The sequence below is a fragment of the Macrotis lagotis genome, chromosome X (genome assembly GCF_037893015.1).
Source record: "Macrotis lagotis isolate mMagLag1 chromosome X, bilby.v1.9.chrom.fasta, whole genome shotgun sequence".
Taxonomy (NCBI): Eukaryota; Metazoa; Chordata; class Mammalia; order Peramelemorphia; family Peramelidae; genus Macrotis; species Macrotis lagotis.
In genome coordinates this window covers 155468925-155494481 of record NC_133666.1, presented here as the reverse complement: position 1 = coordinate 155494481, position 25557 = coordinate 155468925, and the positions used below count along the sequence as shown (strand labels likewise).

The 25557-nt window shown below is 35.4% G+C and overlaps 1 protein-coding gene across 1 annotated transcript in view; it reads left to right on the top strand.

Annotated features, from left to right (window-relative positions):
- Positions 1-25557, top strand: part of PRDM6 (PR/SET domain 6) — a 163886-nt gene that overhangs the window by 102407 nt on the left and 35922 nt on the right. Inside the window, 2 exon segments of the mRNA XM_074200585.1 lie at positions 10593-10720; positions 14437-14561. Coding sequence (XP_074056686.1) covers positions 10593-10720; positions 14437-14561 — 253 coding nt within the window.

The window sequence follows — 25557 nt, the reverse complement described above, 5'->3', positions numbered from 1 at the left end:
TATGTGATGTTTCCCTCAGAAAGAATGCAAGCTTCTTGAAGGAAGGGTATTTTTTATTTTATTTTTTAATATACACTCACCACAAACTCTACCCTGATGCCTTCTCATTTTGTGGAAGCCAAACTGGGTTCTTGAAGGTTATAAAAGCTAGGAGTATACTGGTAAATGTTTAATAATCACCTCTTTTAAAAAAGCACTCAAGGGGCGGCTAGGTGGCGCAGTGGATAAAGCACTGGCCCTGGAGTCAGGAGTAACTGGGTTCAAATCCGGTCTCAGACACTTAATAATTACCTACCTGTGTGGCCTTGGGCAAGCCACTTAACCCCATTTGCCTTGCAAAAACATAAAAAAAACCACTCATGACAAATTTATCTTAATCTACATTTTGAAATTTGGAGTGTCATTTTCTGAATTCTCATAAATCAAAAAAACAGTTTTAATGACCCAGTATTTCGGGATTTCTAAGTCAGAAGTGCTCAAACTGAAAATTTTAAAAATTGGCTCTTGTTCATTGTTTCAAACTGTCTCTAGCACATCTTTGAACAAGTGTTCTATGAACTTCGTTGGAAAGACTTTGATAAAGTATAGTCCTGAAGACAGACTGAATATGCTTTTATAGTGAAGCAAGTATAAAGAGGCTCATTTATCAGTAGACTTGCCACTGGCAGATGAATTTTTTGACTCTGGCAACCCACAAAACAAAAAAAAGTAAAACTAATCTTAAATTCTTTTTGGTCTCCTTTTGCATGTCATAAAAGAGGAGAATAGGATGGTAAAGATCACATAAATTTTAGACAATCTATAAATTTTATCTCATTCATACTCTATATGTGCGTCTCAATTTAATCATCAACAAATGAAAATGTTCTGTAGGAACTGTATCAATCTTAACATTCTTGCTTTAAACTAAATCCAGAAGAAGGAAGTGAAGCTAAATGGAATAACTCACACGTTCTCCTTAGAGAGAGATATCAGTTAATTTAATCAACCAACCAATAGCATTTATTAAAAATTTATATGCATTGTGTTAAGTGCTGATAATAAAGAGGAAAAAGTGAAACTGTCCTTACCTCCAAGAGCTTAAATTCTGATAGGGGAGAGAAAAAAATGAATATATGTGTGTGTGTCTGTATATACATATTTATATGTATGTATATACACTTAACCTTGGTTGCCTTGCATCCCGGGCCATCTCCAGTCATCCTGATTCATATCTGGTCACTGGACCCAGATGCCTCTGGAGGGAAAAATGAGGCTGGTCACTTAGCACAGTATCCTCTGACTCAAATCCAATTCATGTGCTTGTCACTACTGTTAACAGAAGTCCATGCAGTTTTTCTGAAATCTCTTTCTGACCTGAAGTAATTGATATTAACATAGGGTTACATTCCTCCCCAGGGTTTTCAATTTTACAGTCCCTTGTGGGGGGGGGAGCAATGACACCCTTCTCATTATCATCATCATATTATTATGCATCATATACTTGCCATTGATGTCGTGGTCTTCTTCAAGAATGAAGGACAAACATTATATTGTAGAGGAGATTCTTTTTCAGTTACAAGTTGAATCAGACAGCTTCCAATTACTCTTCTTCAGACTCTCCTCTGAAATTCCGTCATTTTCATGTAACGTGACTTTTCCCTTTCTCCTGATTATTCATGGGTCTGGGAACTGTGGATATATAGGTTAAAGTTAGATTTTCCAGGATTTTTTTTTTTTAGTCTTTTTGCAAAGCAAATGGGGTTAAGTGGCTTGCTCAAGGCCACACAGCTAGGTAATTATTAAATGTCTGAGGTCGGATTTGAACTCAGGTAATCCTTATTCCAGGGCTGGTGCTTTATCCACTGCGCCACCTAACTGCCCCCAATTTTCCAGGATTTTTAATGTATCCCTAGCCTATAACTTCCCAACTCCCTGTCCTTAGAATAAATGTGAGAGGCACTTAATTTTTCCTTTGGTCAATGTTTTCTTTTCTTCCTTTATAAGAGACTGGGGATTATCTGAGTTTCTCACATTTAAATGGAATTAGAATGTTTGAAGTCTCAGTTTTTCATCACACCAATGGATTTGTTCAACCTTTTTTGGGGGGGTCAAAGTTTTGATCAGAGTTTTGGTACATAGGGATTTAATAATGGACAATAAATGGCAAATAGTTCTATATAGATCCCTTCCTCTCCTTTTTCCCTCCTTCTTTCCCTCCCTTCCTTCTTTCCTTCCTTCCTTCCTTCCTTCCTTCCTTCCTTCCTTCCTTCCTTCCTTCCTTCCTTCCTTCCTTCCTTCCTTCCTTCCTTCCTTCTCTATTTCAGGAAGATAACAAAACAAAATTATTTGCAAAAAATAATAGCTATAAATTTTTTTTCCATGATATAAGCTTGGACCCCTTGCCACAAGTCAAGATGAAAATCCTAACTTGTTGAACAGAAATATAGTCCTTCAGAACTAATTTTAATCCTTATTATACCATGATAAACATTGGCACCCCCAATTTACCCTCTATATAATTAAAGACATAAAAATAGCAATTTGGAAGAATCTTATCTTTATCTAGAGAAAATGACTTTAAAGTAAAACAGCAAATAAACAACTTAAAAAGAATGGTAAACTCTGTGTAAATATTTATCCTTTTCAATGGAAAGAAAAAAAAGTCACTACACTAGACATCTGTATTCTTAGCCAGGAAAAATTAACCATATTGAAGTTCTAGTTCTCCTGTCTGATCTGGTAGATGAAGACACTGACCACTCCGGTAAACCCTGCACATGCTCAGACATGATTAGTCTGTTTCAGTCATCTGTATTATATGTGTCTGCCTACTATAGTCTCCAGATACCAGATCCTTTATTATTCAGACTATGCAAAAGACCTGCAATTCATGCCTTAGGCTCAAACAATGGCATAGTCCAAGTTCTTCCCAGGCTGGGAAGACTACAGTTAACATAAGTCCCTGCAGTTTTTCTGAAATCTCTTTCTTACCTGAAGGAATTGATATCAATGTAGGATTACATTTCTCCCCAGGGTTTTTAATTTTACAGTCCTTTGTGGGGGGGGGAGCAATGGCACACTTCTCATTATTATCATCATCATATTATTATGCTTCATATCATCAAAATACAAATCAGTCATTAATGGAGCATGAATATTTCTCAAACTTCCAAGATAAGATACCATTCAATGCAACCATCACTTTTGAAGTGAACTCAGGCATCATACCACAATTTCTTTTATTATTTCATCATTCTTCTGAGTCAAAAGTATAGTCAAGTGGTAAACTTTCTTCAGCTTCTTTCTCAACTTAGAGATATACCTATTTGTATAGTCTCTCAGGCCTCAGAGTCTTGAAAACACAAGTTTCTCATGCCCAAACATCAGCAGGCAGGGTATAAATTTGTAACCATTATTCCTTATAGAGTTTTACACATGTACTAGGAGTACCCTATGTTAAATCTACTAAGATTTTTGTTCTTGTTTCAGTGTCCCTTACACATTAGCCAATGTACTAATTAAAAAAACAAGTAAAATTTTAGGTTCCCTTCAGGATTGTAAGTTATTATTCTAGACTTCCTGTTGCCAATCAAAGTTAATATCTCCTTGCCTAATGTTCATTCAAAGTCTATGTGTTGGTTCAGATGGATACTAGCAGGAAACTCATGCATAGAGAAATATTTTTCCCATGATACTTTAAAAACTTTGGAAGTTTTTGGTTGAATGTCTATTATATATGACACATGTAATAATATAAGATATAATATAGATATTCATATCTGTGTATGCATGTATGCTTGTGTGTATGTGTGTAAAATGAAATGGTCAGTCGCCTCCAATCTCTGCCTTCTCTTCATACTGTCATTTGAGTAATAGAAAGTTGATGCAGACAGGTTTCAAAGATTTTTAAATATTTATATTCTCCAAATATGTAGTATGACTTGATAGAGCTTTTCTTTTCACACGATGAGCACACATTTTACACATCTTGGTGACAAATGTAGCTAATCTGGGTCATTAAAATCTCTTAACAGTTCCAAGGTTCACTCTTGGCCTATATGTCAAATCATCACCATGACTACTGAGAAAAATATTAGACAGAACCAATTATTCTGGTGGCATATGTGGGATCAGTGACAGTCTGGGACACTAGTCTGTTGAACAGTGCTAAAATTCTATTATATCTATACTAAGTATCTTTATGGAACTGACACTCGAGGCTTTTGACATCATTTTTGGACTTGTATCAATTTATGTAGTTCATCATTTGTTCTCTTCTGTAGTCTTCTACAGAAAACTAAGAATGTTGATTCAATAAAAATAATTCATATTTGCTACTGTAGCAGTGTTGTCTACTTACTTCTATACTGCCATTTGCCTGTAATCTAGTTCCTTGAATTTTGCATATAGCTTTTATTCTTTCATTTGGAATTGTCACAGGCATCTGGGTCTACCTTAGTCTTCCTTGGTTGACAATATATACCGAATTATGGTTGACTTTTGCCTCTATTTTCCACAACATTGTCAAATTGGATTGTTGTCAAATGGATTGTTGGCATTTCATAATTCCAACTTTAATCTATGTAGCTGGTCTCTGAATTTCTCAGTCACAGTCTATTTAAAAGCCAAGAATTGCAATTTATGAATGGGATGATGTCTCTCTGATACTCATTCCTCTAATGACAATGTAACCAATTTCTGATGATCTTGCTACAGGATTGCTCCACAGTCTTCCAAGTTAGAATTTGTGTGAGGAGGGAAAAATTTGTTTGGATCTATATTGACCAACACGATCCACATTTGAATCAATCAACCAAGACTATAAACATTTGTCTATATTTGTTTGTTCATCAGCGTCTACAAGACATTGTGGGTTTTAAAATAACTTTGTATTGGGGTGGCTAGGTGGCACAGTGGATAGAGCACTGACCCTGGAGTCAGGAGGACCTGAGTTGAAATCCAGCCTCAGACACTTAATAATTGCCTAGCTGTGTGACCTTGGGCAAGTCACTTAACCCCATTGCCTTAAATAAATAAAAATTAAAAAAATAAAATAACTTTGTATTGTTATCTGGAAAAGCTAGATAGTTCAGTGGTTTGGTCACTGGGTTAGTAGTCAGAAAGACCAAAGTTCAAATCTGGTCTCAGACACTAAGTAACTATGTGACCCAAGACAAATCACTTAATCTCTGATTTTGCCATAATACACTGAAGAAAAAAATGGCAAATCATTCTACTGTCTTTGCTGAGAAAACCCCATGGATAGTATTGCTGTGTGTCCACAGGGAAGAGTCAAGACATGGCTGAATGAATGAACAAGTTTGGTACTCCTTTTGTGTTTTCAAAATTTTATATGCAAGGTCATTGAGCGACTTAGCAATAATAGCATAGTTTCTAACAAATTTGCAATAATAAACAAAAAATCCTAGAAAAGCCAAGTCAGAGTACTTATATCTTCTCTAGTTCAATGATAATGTCTTCTTGGGATACTATATGACACTCTAACCTGAGAGAGCTTCTATAAAACTATTTATTTGTGGAAAGCATCGGGTATTTTCCTTTAGTTAATCTAATATTTTCATCATTCTTTCTTCATAATCTTCTGGTTTCTAAAGATAATAATGTTATCATAATATATAATTGTAAAAGACACAATTTATAAGAATAGGAGGCATTTTTATTGATTTCTTAGTCAATAAAGTGATAATGGTGAAAGAATATGAATAGGTAGTCTTTAGAGAATGAAATCTAAGTTATCAACAGCTATATGAAAAAATGCTCAAAATCATTGAGGTGAGGGTTATAAATTAAAACAACTCTGAAGTTCCACCTCACACCCCTCAATTTATCAAAGTTCACAAAAAAAGGAAAAGAAAAATGACAAATATTAGTGGAGCTTGGAAAATAATTTGGAAATCTCCCCCCCCAACTATTAAGTTGCATATGCCCTTTGACTCATTATTAAGCCTATATGTCAAAGAGATGAAAAAGAAAAAGGACTCATGTATCCTTTTATAGGATCTCTGTTGCAGAGGCAATGAAATAGAAACTAAGGTGGTGCTTGTTAATTGTGGAATGGTTGGATAAGTTGTGGTATTTAAATGTATATCCAAGAATATCATTGTGATTTAAGAAATGATGACAGGAACAGTTTCAGAGAAACCTGAGAAGACTTGTATGAATTGATGCAAAGTAAAACGATAAGAATAAAGAGAACAATTTATACTATGACAACATTATGAGACTTTGAAAAGACTTATGATGAAACATGTTACTCTCTTTCCAGAAAGAGAGATGATGAAATCAGAATACAGTTTGAAACAATTTTTAGGGGCAAATGGGCAATGTAGGAGTTTGTTTTTCTCAACTCTATATGATTGTAACAGAAGTTTTGTTTTCTTGCTTTCTCAATGGGAGAAGGGGAGTGAAGTAAAATAAAAGAAAATCAATTTTTTGATTGAAAAAATTTAATTAGAAATTCAGATTTTTTAATATGAAAAAAATTTTATAGTCTTCTCCATACATTTATGAGTTCCAGTGGAAAAGGCCTATTTGAAACTCCTGATTGCTTGAGAGCATTGGGGCAACCTCTTTCCCTGGTTCCATTTCCTTTTTCAGAAGCTAGTAATATGGCCCTCATCTTCTCCAGCACCAGTAATACATTGTTTCCTTGGGGTATGTGTGTAATTGCATTTTAACCATAGATGTAACAGAATGTAGATCTTCCTTTGTGATTTTCTCTTGAAGTTGTTGTTTATGTGTCAGGCCAGCATGGATACCACTCCTTTTTTCTACTATATTTCCAGGTGGAATAAGTTTGCCTCAGTCAACTTCTCAACCACATTTTATATTACATTCTTATTATTTCGGAATCTGCAGGACTCCTCTGCCTAGTTTTCTTGGATTGTGCATGAGCATGGGATAGACAGGATGAGAGTGGGTCTTTTTTCTTGACCTTTTCATTAGTTGATCTGCTAACATGAAGTTTTAATTTGCTACATGGACAGTATCACTGAATGCATTCTCAAACATACATGAAAATCTGCTTCTGATGGAAAGAAACTTGCCTTAGTAAAAACCTCAAGCTTGAATTTCACATGCTACATTCAGTTTTATTTATAGCATTCCTTTGTCCCAGATTTGCTATATTGTAAGCCAATATCCAAGGATTGTCCCCTATGTGGAGTTTGTCAGGTATTTTTGAGTAATTCATTGAATAGCAATTCACAGTAATTTCTACTGACCTGGTTTCCATATATACTATTCTAAATTACTTCCAATGATTTGTATTGTCCTTCAAGACTACTATGATTTTCTCATTTCTACACATATGGTCTACTCTAAATATCAACAATACTCTGCAAATGCCAACACTCATAAAGTAATAATGGTTTTTTCAGTACCACCCTTATGCTTTTACAATATTTATCTATAATATCAACATTTGACCAATCACCATAGAGTAATTGACAAAACTCCAATTATGCATCCTAGCATAAATTCAGAAATATTTCATTTGTCTTATAGAGCTGACATACAAATAGAATACAGTGGAATTGTATTTGAACATCAAGAGGTAATGACATGTTATCAGTTTGTTGACATAAAAAAAAATCACTGTTTACACTAGAATATAGGAATGCATGGATTTGGCACAGTGTAAGCTGAGACACTGATAAGAAAAATGGAAAGGTAAAATGATTAAAGAGACAAATAAAGCTAAAAAACCCAAATAACATTCAAACCTGGAATCTAAAAAATGTAAAAACCTTAAATATCATTCAAAGTAAAATAAACAAAAATGATTACTTCAATGACAGAGAAAAGAAATAAAATTTTATAGCAAGAAATAAAAGCATATTTTAATTGCATTATCAAAATTGAAGGAGAAAAAATCTGGCAAATCAAAAATTAAAAATATAATTAAATATTCAATAATATTTCCTAAAAATAACTAAGACTAGATTGGATTAACATTAACACTTATGCTGTGAAAATTAGTTTACATAACATATAAGAAAAGAAAATTCAGAAAAATTAAAAATTAAAATGTATGTATGTAATGTGAGTATGCTAAATGCTTTCAATTTATTGCAGGAAACTTACTAAAAATAAAGAACTGACTTCCATCCAGAGAAAAGAGAATCACATTTTTTTAAAAAAGTGAAACCCATACAATTTAAAATTTACAACCAGCAGATGGCACTTTGGAAGGCATATTTTGGTTAAGGAGGGATTTCCCTCTTCCTAACTGAAAAATAAAGGGTTGATCTTTCTAGACCTTTCCTTCCTTCTCCTACTGGATTAACTTGGAGACACAATCCATTTGATTAACATTCTTTTTTCTCTGACTTCCTCCATTTTGTTGGAGTTAGAAATTATCTAAGGCTCCTGCATTTAAAATTGATCTATCCTATTGTAATCTAAGAACTTTACCTTCAGACCAACCTGGATCCTTTTTTCTTCTTTTCAGGAATCATATAGAACAAAAGGTTCATACAAGGTTCATAAAGAAAGCTCAGAACTCCACTCAATCACCTATAAGGTCAGAGGAAAATCCTGACTAGCAAGACAGAGGTGTAGTCCTTCAATCCTGATTTTAATCTTGTGTAAACCATACTATATATACTGTTGTTTCTTATTTACACTCTCTTTAAATAATTAAAGATATACATGACTCTATAGTAATTAGGATCAATCTTGTCTTTATCTAGAAACAGCTGCCTTTAAAGTGTTATTGAAAACAGGGTATAGACAGCTTAAAAAGAACAGTATACCCTGGATACAAATATGCTACCTCTATTCTCAACCAGGTTCTGGTTCTATCTAACCTGACGCATATGTCAGCTTCTCTGGTGGAGCCTGAGTGTACTCAATACCATTCTTGTATTCTTCAGCTATCTACCCATCCATGCCTCTGTTCTTGCCTGCTCTGGTTTCCTGCTTGCAAACACTCTTGTCTTTACTATATTCTGTCATAAACCACTTTGATGGATTCTGGCATTGAAGAATTCCATTTCCCAAGCTTTAACCATGTAATAATCCAGTCTCTTTATGGACTGAGAAGACTACAACTACCAGAAATCCATGTAGCTATTTTGAAACTTCTCCTACCTACTTGCAGAAATTGGTCCCTACGGGGGCTGTACTAAGATGAGTTTAGGAAGACTTTTTGATTTACAATCTATCCTAGAAAGACTGTTCCCTGTGATGGCTAATGTGAGGAAATTTTAAGAGAAATTGGAACTAACTATTATATTAAAGAAAATTATGGAAAGAATTCTTGAGGTTTTAATGAATATATCGATTAAACAGAATGATTAAATTCTATTTCCAAAAGTGAATTCATCTACATTTATGTTGGTTTGAAATTACTAAGGGTATAATGTTTTTCCTAACCTAGATATTGTAAAAAAAAGTCTTTGTTTTATCGATTTCATTAGCTAATAAATTGTTTATTCAGTAACTTTAATATTTATTTAATCATGTAATGGTAAGGTATTTGTTACATAGAAATATATGAGTAACTACTATTGGAAAAGAAAGTTTCTCTAGATTGTTAAATATTATCTAATAAACTAAGGTAGATGTTTAATTAATGAGAAAGAGACTGCAATTTTTTGATTAGAAAGAAAACCAGGAAAAAAACCCCTTAGGATTACTCTGGAGCTTATGATAATAAGATTAAATATGATAACGAGTGAAGTAGTAGGCTGGTCTACTAGTGAATGTGGTCAATGGCCAAACCCTGATTCATTTTCTTATTACCATTATTCTCAGTCATTTATATGACATTCAGGATTCAGAAAGCAAGTCTCCCAACTTGAGACTCTACACTAGGATATCATGCTGTCATCAGTCTTTTTGGATTGTCTTTATTGCTAAATGCATTTATTTAGCAATAAATTATCACCAGAAAAAAAATTCTGACAAATTTCATCTGTCAGTAGTTCTCAACTAAAAGATTTAGATTTAACAGATAATGAATATTTTTTCCCTCTGTCCTTCCTTTTCTTTGATGAGGCTATGCCTTCAAATAGTTCCAGTTCCTAAGAACCAAAGCCTACACTTCTATAAAGCAAGCTGAGATTTTCTCTCTTTTAGAATGAATTGTTCTCTCCCTCTAGGGACATACAATTCCATAGCTGCATCCCAGCACTGCCTCCCCATCTTGTTTAGCAAACATTTTCTAATTCAAGAATATCCAAGAACTCTAATGAGTTCAGGGCTGGCAGACTTTGGTTCAGATGTTCCAGTAATGTCAGTGTAGCCTCCCTATCCAGATTTCTTTGTTTATACAGCAGTTCATTACTTAGGAGTCACTTGTCAAAATAGGTTAAATATCCTTTGGGAAACATGGCCACATCTTTGAGACACCACAAATATGTTTAATATGAGAAAGATTGGCTTGATAAGAAAACCGTGATAGACTTGCATCACCAAAAAAAATTTCTTCCTATTTCAGTTGAGTTTCTGAGAGCATCAGTAAGCCCTGGTAAATCTCAGGGTTATAAATTTCTGTAGCAGACACATGAAGACATCAAGAGAAGGAGGAAAAATGATTGCCGATGATTTGTTCTAACTACTTGACCTTTTGACCTCTTCTCTAGATATATGACCAAGATGGGACACTACAGCACTTTATTGATGGTGGGGAACCTAGTAAGTCAAGCTGGATGAGATATATTCGATGTGCTAGGCACTGCGGGGAACAGAATCTAACAGTAGTACAGTACAGGTAAGGTATACCTTGATTTATCTACCATTTATGGAAGTCAAAACACCGTATCTTGTGTATGAAAATTCAGGCATGTGAAGTGGCTTATAAAAATACTAAAAAAGCTTGGCTAGGCTGGCAGAATTTTTGTACAAGATTTCCAAATAATGTTTAGTTCTTAGGTTTTTGAGAGTTTAAGATTAAGATGATTGGGAAAAGAATCCCCTATTTATTCATTGTACAAAATTAAAGACAATTCTATTATTTATGATAAAATCATATTAAACTAGCATTCTGAGAATACCAGTGTCTTGATGGAGAGAGAGCTAACTATTGAAATGGGTTTGAGTTCAGGCTTAGCTATAAGATCTTGGCAAATCACTCATGCCTCATGAAATGATCTCAAAAGATGTTAGAGAGGAGATGCCAGTCAGCACCAGTGAATTGTTTCCTCAGTATGAATTCCCCATACTAATGAAATCATAATTTGGGGAGTAAAAGGAAAGTCATCCTTAAAGCTTGTAACTCAGTGTGTTTTGCATGGCTTGTGAATAAAACAAATGCAGATAAAGCTGAGTCTAGGGGACCTGTACAGAATCTGAGGCACTGAGTCACAAGTGATTTGGTCCCTTGTCCTTTAGACTTAACCTCAAGAATCTTCCACTGTCAGTTGCTTTCATCCTCTCTCTCCCAAGGGAAACTATTTCGTCCATGCAAAGGCAATGCTTGAATCACTGGTCCAAGGTAACCTTTGCAGGAATGTTGACAGGATGATTCACAGCAACTGACCTGAGCCTGGAGTAACTATCTCTCCACCTCTAACTGAGCTGCCACGAAGCTCTGATCATTTGGGATGCAGCTTGAGGTGTTAAGCTTGTTTTTGAGTCCAAAGGGACAATTTGGTTTCTTAAATGGCATGGATGGTAAGCAATCTTTTCACTCAAATTTGAACTGAAAGTTTTCTGGGAAGCAAAGTAAAAAAGCAGAATTTACAAGACAATAAACGACATCAGCTCAACACACCTGTTGTTCAAGTATTTCTCACTTAACTGCCAAGAAGGTTAGAGTAGAAGTGAATAGGTGGATGCAAATCAATTGAACAAAATAACTAAAAAATAATCCAAAGCACAGCTAAGTGTTCTCACACCGAAATCCCATGAAAACATGTGTTGTATAAATATATGACTTCAGTTATAAACAATTGTGTTCCCTTTAGTATCAGAAGCAACTGTTTAGCTTTATTAGGCATTATAGACACATCAAAGCAGAATTTCCTTTTTTGGGCCAACTTGCATTTTTGCCCACAACTATTTATTTTTCTTTTCTGTTTTGGTTTTCAAAGGAAACATTTTAAATTTCTTCCTGACACAGGTTAAAAGTTGTGAAACTTTGATTTACTTCCTAAATTTTATCAACTTATTTAGAGGAAAACAGTCTGACTGTCTCTGCCTTGATACTTAGTTGTTCTATGAGGCTTCTTTTTAGGTGAAAGTGATTGTTTGAAGGAAAAAATTAGTTCTATTGCTATACATAGCCTTTACTTGTATTTCATACTGATGCTTGGGATACATGAAGATTTTATATAACATTCAGCAAGAAGAGTAGCAAAGATTTTTTCTGTCTATTCAGCAAAGGTTAATGATGTTATGGGTACCCAGAGAACTTTTACAGACAAATGCCACATCTCAAAAAAAACTGAGAAAAAGCCTAAGAGGAAGGTGGTCATGAGTAAGTCATTACCATCTGTCAATATTAAGTGAATTTTACAACTTTCCTTTCATGATGGAGCTTTTACTTAAGAGTTCCCTCTGCTGATCTGTTTTCGATTACTTCAGATCTTTCTAAAATGAACTACAAAAACACAATTTAAAAAACTGGCATCCATCACCAATGACTCAGTCCAAGTGTAAGAAAATAGAAAAGTTGGACACCGAAGAGCCAGCCTAATTTTTATTGTGCATGGACGTCCTCTTCACAAAAAGTCAGCTGGTTTAAATTCGTTCTGTTATGATTTGTAATATCTAAATGGAATTTTCTTCAAAGCGGCCTTGATTGATTGACCCTCAGCTGAACGTTTTGTTTTTATTTTGAGGCTGACAATAATGTTTGTTGGCATGTGTTCTCCTTCAACTGTGTGGGGACGCCATGAAGCTATCTTTATGAGTCATCCATCCACAATACTAAATACATGTCAGCAAGGGAAATATTATCCGAAAAGGGAAAAATCCCTTTGATGTGCTTCAACATGCAGAGATTTCTGCGAGTTTTGGAAGCTCTGTCTGCTTGTAAGGAACGGTGTACACTTACACTTTTTTTTTCCCTCTCTTTCGGCCTACTCCAACCCTAAGAAGACCACCCATTGCTTGAAAACAGTTCTGCTCTTTCAGCAGCAAAGTGTGTCATTTGGTTTTAGCACATTCATTTGCTGGACCACTGTGTTTATGTTAAGGGAAGCCAAATGGAGAGATGAAATGTTACAAGGTTTAAGTACAAAGTAGTCTTGATTTTTCTCAAGTTAGGAGATGTTGGTAATTTATAGCACAGCTCCAGTTTTGATTTTTTTAATGTAATGGTGGAAAGAATTAATAAAATGCACAGCTTTGGGAAATGCTAGAGGAGGAAGGGTCAGGAGGGCCAGACAACGGCTGGTGTTTTTGTCAGATATTCATAGAATGTTGGGGAAAAACATTTCTGCTTAGCTAGCAGTGCCCTCATGAGACAGAATGGCACTGAGTGAGGAAAATAACAAGATAAATGAAATTTTTGCAGCTGCAAGTAAAATATCGAGAATCTGCACTTTTTTATTGATCTTTATGATCCTATTGCCAAGAGCCACTTTGTGGTGACAAAATATGTTGACAAGTGCATATCTCACTGCCATGAAAAATGTGGTGAAGGATTCTCCTTATGTCTGCAGTGTTATACAAGGAACAAATTGCACTGCTAAGGCCAATTCCTTACAAAAAGACTAAATTTAAGGCTTACTAGCCTTAAACACTTTTATCTTGAACTTCAGGCTAATATTTGTAGCAATTCTTCTTTGAAAGAAAAAAAACAGTGGAAGTCTCACATTTTTTTCAGTCCTTAGATATTTTTTCTCTAGTACACTAGTATTATAAAAAATGTTCATTTCTTTGTACTTTGGCTGTATCATTTTGGTTCCTAATCTTTCAGAGTAAAGTGTTCCTCCTGCATTTATTGAATTTCTCTCTGCCTCAGGGGTTTGACTCTTCTCCTGTATCAAAATTTAGGGAGAAAGAGACCAAAAGGATATTTCACTGGGTCCATAGATGGCAGGGCAATTTAATTTTATTAAAGATTTAGTAACTTACAGTTACAAGTTGCACATCCTTTACCTTACAAATAAGAAGACAATGATCCAATAGGCTGGGAAGCCAGTGTCTTTTCTATTTTTGATGAGAGTGAATTTTTCTCACAACAAAATGGATTGTTTCTCTATGAACTCTTGATTTCTAGTTCCTTTTGGATCAGATAGTCTTCTAATTCATTAGAGAGGCTCTCTTATGGGACACCATGGAAATAAAATGCAAGTTGTTTATAGGCATTTGGTTATAGGCCTAATTGAGTCCTGGTGATGATAAGGTGGGTACAGATTTATGACAAACAGAGACTATTTAGGAACAACAGGACAGAAACCTTTTGAAGGCTATAAAATGTGGAAAGAGTAAATGAATCATACATGTGACTAAGCTGGGTTTTCTTTTTGTTTTGAATAGGTCAAATATTTTCTACCGAGCCTGTATCGATATTCCCAGGGGCACTGAGCTTCTGGTGTGGTACAATGACAGCTATACATCTTTCTTTGGGATCCCTTTACAGTGCATTGCCCAGGATGAAAACTGTAAGAACTTATTTCAGCTCTAAATTCATGTCTCATAATCAGTGTTTAAGCTAGCTTTTCAAAAGGGTTTGTTGTAGCTATTGAAATTTGGGAATACAAGGAAATGTGTACCACTCTTTATTCAATACTTTTCTTTTACCTGAACACACACACACCCATATCCAGTGGCTGAATTTTGTTAATTATTCCTTCTTAACATGTTATATTTGTCTTTGACTTTTAACTCACAAAATTTTTGCCACCTCCTACCCGATCTATTATAATAATTTTTTTATTGAACTCCCTGCTTCTTCTCTCCCCCCTTCAACCGATCTCCACACAATTGCCAAAGCAATTTTCCTTGAAATAAAAATCTAACCTTGTTATTCTGCTGCTCAAAAATCAACACTGGTTGCCTTTTATTTTAGAATTAAATACAATCTCCTCTGTTTGGCATTTTGGGGTCCATTATAATCTGGTTCTCATTTACATTTTCAAAAATATTACAGGTATATATTATAAATATCTCCTAACACTCTATGTTCCAGCCAACCTGGCCTATTTGCTATTTCTCATTGAAGACATTTCATCTCCTATTTTCACATCTTTCCAGAGGCTGTCTTTACCCCTGAAAATGCCTTGCTACTTTCAAAACTCAGATCAAGCTCCTGTATGAGACCTCCTATATGCCATCTCCTCTATAAGACCTTTCCTGATCCTTCAGTTGCTACTGCCTCTCCCTTAAAAACTATCCTGTATTAGCTTTATATCTATTTCCATTTACTTATATACATGTTTTTTTTTTCCTTCTCAGCATTTGTTTGTGTTTTCTTTCCCCAGCACTTGACACTGTGCCTAACTAACTAATTAATAAGTTAGGACATCAAGACATCCAAGACAATGATTTCCTCTGTTGAAAATTCTTCACTCATAGTCACAGACCCTCTCTTCCCAAAACAAGTTGAGAGAAGCTCAGAAAGTTCTTGATTAAGATAAGGACTATATTATTCAGTTTCCCATCACTATTCTTCCATTCTGATAAACATGTTGGGCAGTGAATGGAGAAGGAAGGAAGGAGGCTAGGACCCTGTTCGCAGTTACATAAGGGTGAAGGCTAAGTACCTACCTGGGCCTGTCCAGTACCTTATCTCCAAAACTACCTCTTGCTTTTGCATCTTCATGTTTACAAGACTGATTCCTCCCACAAAATGGCAGATACTTATTTCAAACACATTCTCATCCATTCAAACTCTTCAAGTTTATTGCATCATAACATTGGTTCTCTATCTGCACTCCAGTTTCACCAAATCCAAGTGAGTTTGTATGCACCCCATAGGCAGCACCAATTCTAAGGCTATTTTCTGACATCCTTAATAAATATTCCACAAAGACACCTGATGGAGCAATGGACAAAGCACTGGGTCTTGAGTCAGGAAGACAGGAGTTCAAATTTAGCCTCTGAGTGTGAAAACTGTACAGCCCTTATCCTAATAATCTAGCCCCAAATGTGATTTTTCTTATATATGTATTTTCTTTATTTTCCTTATAATTCCTTAGAGTTCCATATTGTCCTGGATATGTGCAACTTCCATCTTTTTCTAGGACTGTTAAGTAAATAATATAATATCATTGAAGAGAGAATCTATTCATAGAAATTTCCTATGTGACATCTCTGTATACTTTATACACAGGCAGGCCCCAATTGAATAATGGTGTTAATTCCAAAAGTTCATGATAAAAGTCAAGTTTTTGGAACTTGGAATACATTTGTGATGAAGCAATATTATAAATGTTGGTTAGGTTCCTGGACCATCCCTTGAGTACTTTTAACTTGTAATATACCTAAAATATAGTGCTATTATTCCTTTAGAAACTTTAACATTTATAATACTGTTCCTATGGGGAAAAGTCAATCTGAATTCTAACTTAGAAAAGCTAAGAACAGATATTCCACTTTCCTCACAAGTCCCAGCAGGAAGAACTCCTTTCCCTCCAACTTTCCACCTGTGTAGTAGTGGAATTAATGACTCCCTTAGCTCCAAACCATTGGTAATGGCTCCTGTGGCTTGGGGTAGGAGCTGAAACAGGTGGAGTTAGGTAGAACTAGGGACTCTGGTGGGGAGAATGAAGAGTGTAAAGAGAGAGGCAATGAGGAAGGTAGTTGCTATGAAAGCAAGGCAACTGGAATCTTCTTCTAGAGCTTAAAAATGTGTAGGGCAACACTTAAGTGCTTAGCACTTAATGAGCAAAAATAATTAGCTAAGATAGAAAGCTTCCAGATAGAATGTGAGTTTCCCCCTATCTCTACTTCTCTCTATTCCTTAACATATGTACTAGGCTAAGGGTTCCAAGATTCTTCCCTTCTAACCCAATAATTTATTTTGTTTTAAAAATTGATCTAAGAGCACTGTTTTTCCCAACTACATTTTGTTCTACTTACTTCATCTCTACTGGTACAAAAGGGTAAAGATTTGGGGGTTTTGGAGGAGTTAATGATCATGGTGGAGTCAGAGGAGACAAGGGGGCAAAGATATGGTGACAAGAAGGGATGGAAGACTACAATGAACCACATTAGGAATGGGGAGTCTGGGTGGTGAGAAGGCCCTTAAAGGGAAACAGTGAAGAGTAACAATGGGAAACATTTCCATGTTTTCTCATCCCATTTTATTGCTAACTCTTATTAGGAGAGTAATGAGAGATAAGATCTAGATGGTGAGGCCATGCTCTAATAAGTTTTCCATCCTATCTTTGCTTCTTTTCCTCTCTCCTTGAAGACTTGAAGACTCCTTGGCACTTCTTGAAGATTCAAGGAAGAGAAAAGTAAAGTCCATTGTAGAATACTAAGCTAAAGAGAGTGGGAGGTAGAGGTTTTAGGAGGAGGCAAGATGAGGTTTGGTGTTTGTCTGTAGCCCCAAGAAGTATGGCAGGGAGCTGGATGGATACCAAACATTGATAAACAGGAATGAAGTTCCTCCGATTAAATGAATCTAGTTAGTTTTAACATTTGTTAATGTGGGGAAGTTGGGCTTTGATGAGGCATGACAGGAAACTTTTAAAAATTTCTCTTGGGTTATGAATTTAGTCATTTACAACATTTCAGTATGTAGGAATGAAAAAAGGGAGATTGCATATGAAATAATGAATTGGATTTTAAACATAATTATTAAGCATTATCTAACTTATTATTATTAAGTAGGTAGTAATCTTAAAATTGTGATGTTAATATTTATATAATATATATATTATATATATATATATATATATATATATATATATATATATAAAACCTTTTATATTTAGGGCATGGATCCATTTGGAGCTCATTGTAATTTATTTTATAATGCCTCTATTCTTCATGGGAGTAAATCAGGCATTGTAGATGTTCCCAAAGACTTCCAGAGCACCACTTAATTCACTACTACAGGAATATGTTAACTGGTACTTTATGAAAGGTAAAGCAGTTATTAAAAAATGCTTAATACTCTCCACAGTTTATAAACAGAGGGATTCTTGCTAGATAAGGGAAAAACAGCTGGTCCAGTATGGGAAAAAAGATGCTGGAATAAATTGAATTCAGAGAGACAGCTTCATTCATTCAGTAATTTGTATGGAGTTGCTCCATACAAAGCAATGACAAAGTAAAGAGTGGCCTATCACCTATGAATGCATGGTAATAAAATTAAAAAGTCCAACAAAAAAAAGTGAACCATGCTCCAAAACCCCATTAACTGACTTTTATTCCCTTAAGTTTGATTTATATTTGGATGAACTTTCTGAAAAATTGGGTGTTGTTTAGATATAACCAAGAAAAAAAAGAATTTAAGGAAATTGATTTATTTTGTTTACAGATAACAGATTTCATTTTGAAGACTAGGTCATTTTCTTTCTCTTCTCTCCTTTTCTGTTGCCACAAGAAAACACTACAGTGGAAAATGTTCATGAGCCTTCTTTTCCTCTTGTCTTTATTTCATTAGTCAAAAGTATCATTCCTTTTATGTTTTTTCTTTTTTGCAAAATAGTAAATGAAGTAAGAAGGGTAGTGTATTCTTTCTTTTTCCTTGGCTTGCTCTAGGAATTATAATTATGTATGTAAAGGAATGTCTATATTAATTGAAGAAAATATCCATCTTGGTACTCTATTATTAGTCACTTTTAAGAATCAATTTAATATATTAGACTAGAGGTTCAGAATATCATAGAATACTAGTTAGAATGGTAACCCGCAATGTAGTAACAGTCTCTACATCTTTGGCAAATATTATTTCAAATGAAAAAAGGAGCTCCCTCCCAAAACAATCCATTACAATTTCAGAAAGCTCTTGTTATTAGAAAAATTTCCTTTCTAAATAGTTGAAATCTAACTCCATGTAACTTCTATTTACTGGTACTGGGTCTGTCTTCTGGAGCTACACAGAACAATGTTTTTTCACATGAAAGTTCCTGGATATTTAAAGAATACTATCAAGCACTCCACTCAGTTTTATTTTCTTTTTTTTTTTTTTCAGGGCTAAAATTCCCAGGTCTCCAAACTGCTCCTCATATAAAACAATTTCTGTATTCTTGGTTGATTTGCTCAGAATTGCTATTGATCCCATTTTGGGGATCCCGCACAGACTATGCATATAGGAATCCTGGGTTCAAATGCCCTCACCTATTTTTGTGTTTATGTTAGAACCTCAATGTAATATCACTTACTTATAATATGGCATTCAATACAAGAGTATTCGCTGTGCTTAAAAGTTTTGTAATGTGATCCACAACTTAGACCCTGAGGATATAGCTAAAGCAAAGCTTTTTGAGAATGCATAGAGCTAGAGGTTTGAGGGCAAATAAACCAAGAGGTTAACTTTATTTCTAAAGTACATTTAGACTGGTTTTCATGTTGGATTGAACAATGAGTGATATGAATCTGATTAATATTATAATAAAAAACTGGAAAGTACAGATTGTTTCTTGGGAAAGTGTATTTTTTATGCTTTAGCTGGGCACATGAAGTTTAATGATACACTTGCAAATATGATTCCATTTCATGATACTAATACTATTATCAATAGAGAGACTGCAGCATGTTTAGAACAACTGGTCTAGAAACCATAACCTGCTGTTCTGCGCATGTACCAGTCATCACTCTCACCAGCCTGGGGTCACAGCTGAAAAGTAAAAATGGGGTCAGGAAATATCTAGACTTGGCTCCATGCCCCTCTCCAAAAATGCATTGCCTAGCAGCAACTGGAATATGCTTCTCAGTCTCTGACTTATCCTATAATCAAATTCATATGAGACATTTTCCAAGCTGGTATTCAGAGTTAAGACTCCACTGAATCACTTTGCACCTGAAATACTGAGGAGAAAAATCCAATAAAGTAGTAAGATATTGGGGATTATGCAACCAAAAAATGTACTCATTTTCAAATCTCTAAGGGTTAAGGGAGGTTTTAAAGGAATTGTCAATGATTATAATTCTCAGTGATCATAATCCCTTTTCCCAATGGGTATTACTAGCACTTGATTTCAGTTCCTACTTTAAAGATTGCAACATCTTAAAAAATAAGACAAAAGGGCAAACTATGTATATTATAAGTGCTATGTTTGATCAACCATGAAACAAACCTAAAACTCTAATCAGGGCATAGAGAGCATAGTCTGTAAAATTCTCTGGGAGGTCCCAGACAAATTATATAATGGGTATAGTGAATCTATGATGAGAAAACCCTTTTGTGAATAAAAATATATATATGTATATATATATGTATATATATATATATATATAAGGATACAGTTTAATAAACAGAAAAATCATGTGGTAAATGTTTTAATAGCTTAGAAAAGTTAGTTCTCTTCAGTGGGATAACAAGTAAAGATTTTAGTCAACTGAGTAAAGAATGCTCAGAACTCCTATAGTTCCTTGCTTTTATCTATCTTGACCTATCTTGACAACTTAACACATTTTATATACTTTTATTTCTTTGTATATACACATTTATGTGTTTGTCTTCTTTTTTTTCCCTTATTAGGATAGAAGTCATTTTAATATCTCATTAGAAACATACTTAAAACATTCCTTGTATTTAGTAGATGTACAAATTAAGGATTAGATCTTTTCACAGTAAAATCTCAAATTTGATTTCTTTTGTACTCTGCCACAGAGTCTCATTAGAGTGCTATGTATGCCCACAGCAGGCATTTCATAAATACTTATTGAATGAATATTGAGCATTTCTACTACAGTCATCACAGGGTACTAAAAGTGTTTAGTTAAATTATGTCTTGTTAATGAAATGACAGGGAAAAATGTGATTTTACTTAGTGAATATATAGTTATTAAGTACTTTCCATTAAAAACACAGACCCAGAGGCTACCAAAAACATGTCATTTTCTTCCCATGGGGCTTTTAAACCTTCTTTAACCTTTTAAACTCGCATTTCACATTGGACATATAGAATGACTTTGCACCACCATAATGGCATGCCTTTCTCAATAGCAGTAAGGCCATCAGTCACACACACTGGACACTGTGACTCAAAAGGAAGTCAGTTTTTCATACAGACATTTTGCTTCTGGAAACAATTTTTGTGTGTTTGTGTGTTTTATATAAATAATAGCTTTAAATGGAGCTTATAGAGCTCCAAAGAGAAAGCCACTTTCTGTCATCTGTGGACCTTTCAAAAGAAGCAATCAGAATACACATGTGAACAGATTGTATCTGCAAGCTGGAATGAACTCTCCCAAAGCTTCCAGTAGGGGATTGGTTCCTGCAGAGTGTAAAGACTAATGTGCACTCATATTCATTTCAGAGGAAATTTAAAAAAACACCTGGGAATAAATGTTAAACGAGTATTCCTGCTACTTTTGCTGTCCTATAGCATTAAGCTGACATAGCATAATGTGAAACTTCAGGGTGACTTTGTTATTACTGCACTGGGGCAAATCCTGGTTTCATCAAATCTTCCCCCACCTTTTTTTGAGGGAAGGGATGTTTCAAGAGAATAGAATAAAGAAGAAATACTTCCATATAATTGCCTCATCCAGTGATAAGAACCCAAATAAAGGGGAGAAGGATTTTCCTCAGGATTCAGATTCTGTGTTTGTATCTTTCTCATTTTTTATATTCTCCAATCTGGATTATGTTTATCTGTGTATGATGTGCCTTATCTTTGCTTACCCTATTTTCTGGTAAATAAGGACTATACTTTGTTTATTTTTATGTCCTTCTAAGCCTTACAATTAAGGCTCAATAAATGCTTTTGATTTGAGTTAAAATCCATGTCCATTATTTTCCTGAGAAGAAACTAAACATGTGAGACACTGCAGCAGTCTCTTTGGGAACTTGATGGGTATGTTAGGTGATAACGGAGAACCTGTGTTAGCATTATCAACAAATACTAACTAGTGTTCTTTTCTCTGTAAGTCTATAGAAAAGCAAGACTGGCACGTAATTAATTTAACTAGCAAAAGAGTAGAATATTTTCCACCAGGTGGCATTATGCTCAAACCACCAGTTAAATAGTTTTACTATGTATCCAGTGTACCTGTGTAGGTTTCCTCTAAGATTTCAGTATCCCTACAATCAGTCAGAGTGGGCTCAACCTCCATTCTTTTCCCACTATCCAGCTTTCCTGGTTCCTCATGGGGATATCAGGTGCTGACCTCAGATTTAAAAGTAATCTAAAAAGAGAGAAATGAAAAACTACTCCAAAAATTAAAAATTATGACAAAACATAGCCCCAGAGTCCTCATCTCTGATATTTGGGACAGCTCCAACCCATAATTAACCAACTTAATTCATCAGACTCAAGCAACTGGTTTCTATTGGCACATGACTTATTAAACCTTTGTTTAGAAATGATCAAGCATAGAATACTTCATCTAGTTTTCTCCCCAAAATCCCCTGCCAATACATAAGAATACTCTATTGGGTGAGATTGGTTGCTACATTTGAACAGTGATATGAAAAAAGGAAGGACAAAAACTATATGTAACATAGTTGTGATGCCTGATACCCAAGCCCAGACTTGTTTCTGTCTCCTCCACCTGGTTACATTCTCAATTACTGCTTTAAGGTTGTTGTTTTTTTCTCTTTTTTCTTTTTGGTTTTTGCAAGGCAATGGGGGGTTAAATGACTTGCCCAAGTTCACATAGCTAGGTTAAGTGTCTGAGGCCAGATTTGAACTTAGGTCCTCCTGATTCCAAGGCAGGTGCTCTCTATCCACTGAGCTGCCCCTATTGTTTATTTTCACTTGCCTTTGACACGAGTTCCTACCAGCTCTGTTCTCCCATTTTAGGGACTCAGTGACCAACCCTCCAGTTTCATTTAACTATTTAATATTAGATTAGCTTTTACAAAAGAATATTTATTTTAAAGATATAACAAGAAAAAAGAAGCATAATTCCCTTATATACTGCTTAAGTCTCAGGGAAGAGTGGGAATTACAACTTGGCTTAGACCCTATATAGTAATGGTCCCACCAAGTCAAGTCTACTGCCAGCTTCTGCTGGACTAGAGATACAAAGGTCATTTCAAATGGTCAATAAATGTTCCTTGAGGCCTCTGTGCTGGCCTGGCTGTAACATCTGGCCCATGTTCCTGAACTGAATCTCTGTGGTTCATAATCCCCCATGGATCAAGTTGGAGATTCCATCCTAAATTTGATGATTGATGATGATGATGATGGTGATGATTTTGTCCTTCATTCTCAAGGAAGACTATGACATGGGGAAGTGATGCCTTGAGAAGTAAGTGAATTGGACTTAGCCGTGCTAAGTCATTAGTCTCACTTTCTCCTCTGGAACTTTGTGGATCTGGTACCAGATAGGAATTATGACTAGAGATGGCCTTGGATATGAGGCAATTGGGATTAAGTGATTTGCCCAAGGTCACACAGCTAGTAGGAGTCAAGTGTCTGAGACCAGATGTGAACTCAGGTACTTCTGACTCCAGGACTGGTGCTCTGTCTACTACACTGCCCATCCCAAATCTAGGATGTAATAGAATGAACAAAAATGTCACAGATCCAGACCTTTTTTCTCAGGAGTCATATGGCCCTGAAGAAGGAGGCTCTAAAGCCCTCCTCTCTTACTGCATATTTTCACTGATCTGAGTGAGGGAGTCACCTCATTTCCTCAGATGTGAATGCTGCAACTCATTGCCAATTGGTTCTGACTCAGGACTTTTTTACAGCTGCCAACCATTTTGGTCACAAAAAAAAGACTGAGTAGGGTCTTTTCTACAGAGCAGACCAATGTAGATTGTTCCTGAAAGCTCCTGTTCTCCCTTCTTTACCCAAAGCAGCTCCCTACTGATAGTGCTATCTTAGCAAACTGATGATATCAGTACATTCACCAGAGCACCAGAGCACCATCCCTCTGCCCTCTCCCATATTACAAACCTCAAAGGAGTTGAGATGTATTTCATAGAGAGAGAGGCAGTATGATATAATTGATGAGAGGTCCTAATTCTGACAAGCTATGTGACCATGGACAAGTCACTTGGTTCCAATTCTATTGCTTTCAGCTGTTTCAGTTGTGTTGGATTCTTCATGATCCCATTTGGGGTTTTCTTTGGCAAAGATACTGGAAAGATTTGCCATTTTCTTTTCCAGCTCATTTTACATATGAGGAAACTGAGGCAAACAGGGTTAAGTGACTTGTCCAGTGTTACATAGCTAGTTATCATCTAAGGCAGGATTTGAGTTCAAGTCTTCCTGACTTCAAGCCAAGAGTTACTCTAATAACTACACCATCTAGATTTCTAGCCTTTTATTACAATCAGGTAATTCTTTAAGATGATAAGTTGCAAGGGGAAGCTAGGTGGTGTGGTGGATAGAGCATCAGCCCTGAAGTCAGGAGGACCTGAGTTCAAACTTGGACTCAGACATTTAATAATTACCTAGCAATGTGAGCTTAGGTAAAGTCACTTAACCCCATTGCCTTGCCAAAAAACAAAAACAAAACAAAACTATGTAACAGACAAAATGCTCATATGCATAGTTGGAGAAAATTTCCACACTGGAAGTTTCTTCTATAAAAATTTAGTTTCACTTAGCAACCTGTTAGAGATCATTTATCTAAATTTTTTGGAGATTGTTTAACTCTATTCCATTATTCTATAATACTGTGATTCTTTTTTTTTTTTTTAGGTTTTTGCAAGGCAAATGGGGTTAAGTGGCTTGCCCAAGGCCACACAGCTAGGTAATTATTAAGTGTCTGAGACTGAATTTGAACCCAGGTACTCCTGACTCCAGGGCTGGTGCTTTTATCCACTACACCACCTAGCCGCCCCTTACCAATCATTTTTTTACAAGGCTTTGAGTTTTACAATTTTTTTTTCTCTCCCTTCCTTTCCACCCCTTCCCCCAACAAAAGGCAATCTGTATAAGCTTTACATTTGTATTCATGATAAGCATAGTTCAAAATTGAATGTGTTGTGAGAGAAGAAACAGCTCCAAAAGGAAAAAAAGAAAACTTTAGAGATAGCAAAATTACCTGATACATAAGACCTGAATTGATGTGAAATGGGGAGTAATTATAGTACCTGCCTCACAGCATTGTTGTAAGGATCAAAAGAGATAACCTATCTAAAGTGATTTGCAAATTTTAAGTAATGTACAAATGCTATCACCACTACCATCACCACCACCACCACCACTACCACCACCATCAGTCTAGCTCCTATCCTATCTCTCATTCAATTTAAGCAGTGTATTAACTTCCTTGTGGTGGTCTATGGTAGGTTTTCTGTTTTGTTTTAAACAACTTTCCTGATAATGTCATATGAGGGTCATTTGCAGTTCTTTTTTGAACTAGGGCAATTATATAAATTGTTAAGGAACATTTTACAAATGTGGGTCATTGTTTCTAAACTGTCTTCTAAGATTTCATGTGGGTTATGTCACAAATGAAGTATGGCTATAATGTCTCTGGTGGTGGTGGTGGTGGGGTGTGTGTGTGTGTGTGTGTGTGTGTGTGTGTGTGTGTGTGTGTGTGTTTACAAGATTTCTATGAGGATATAATCCCTGA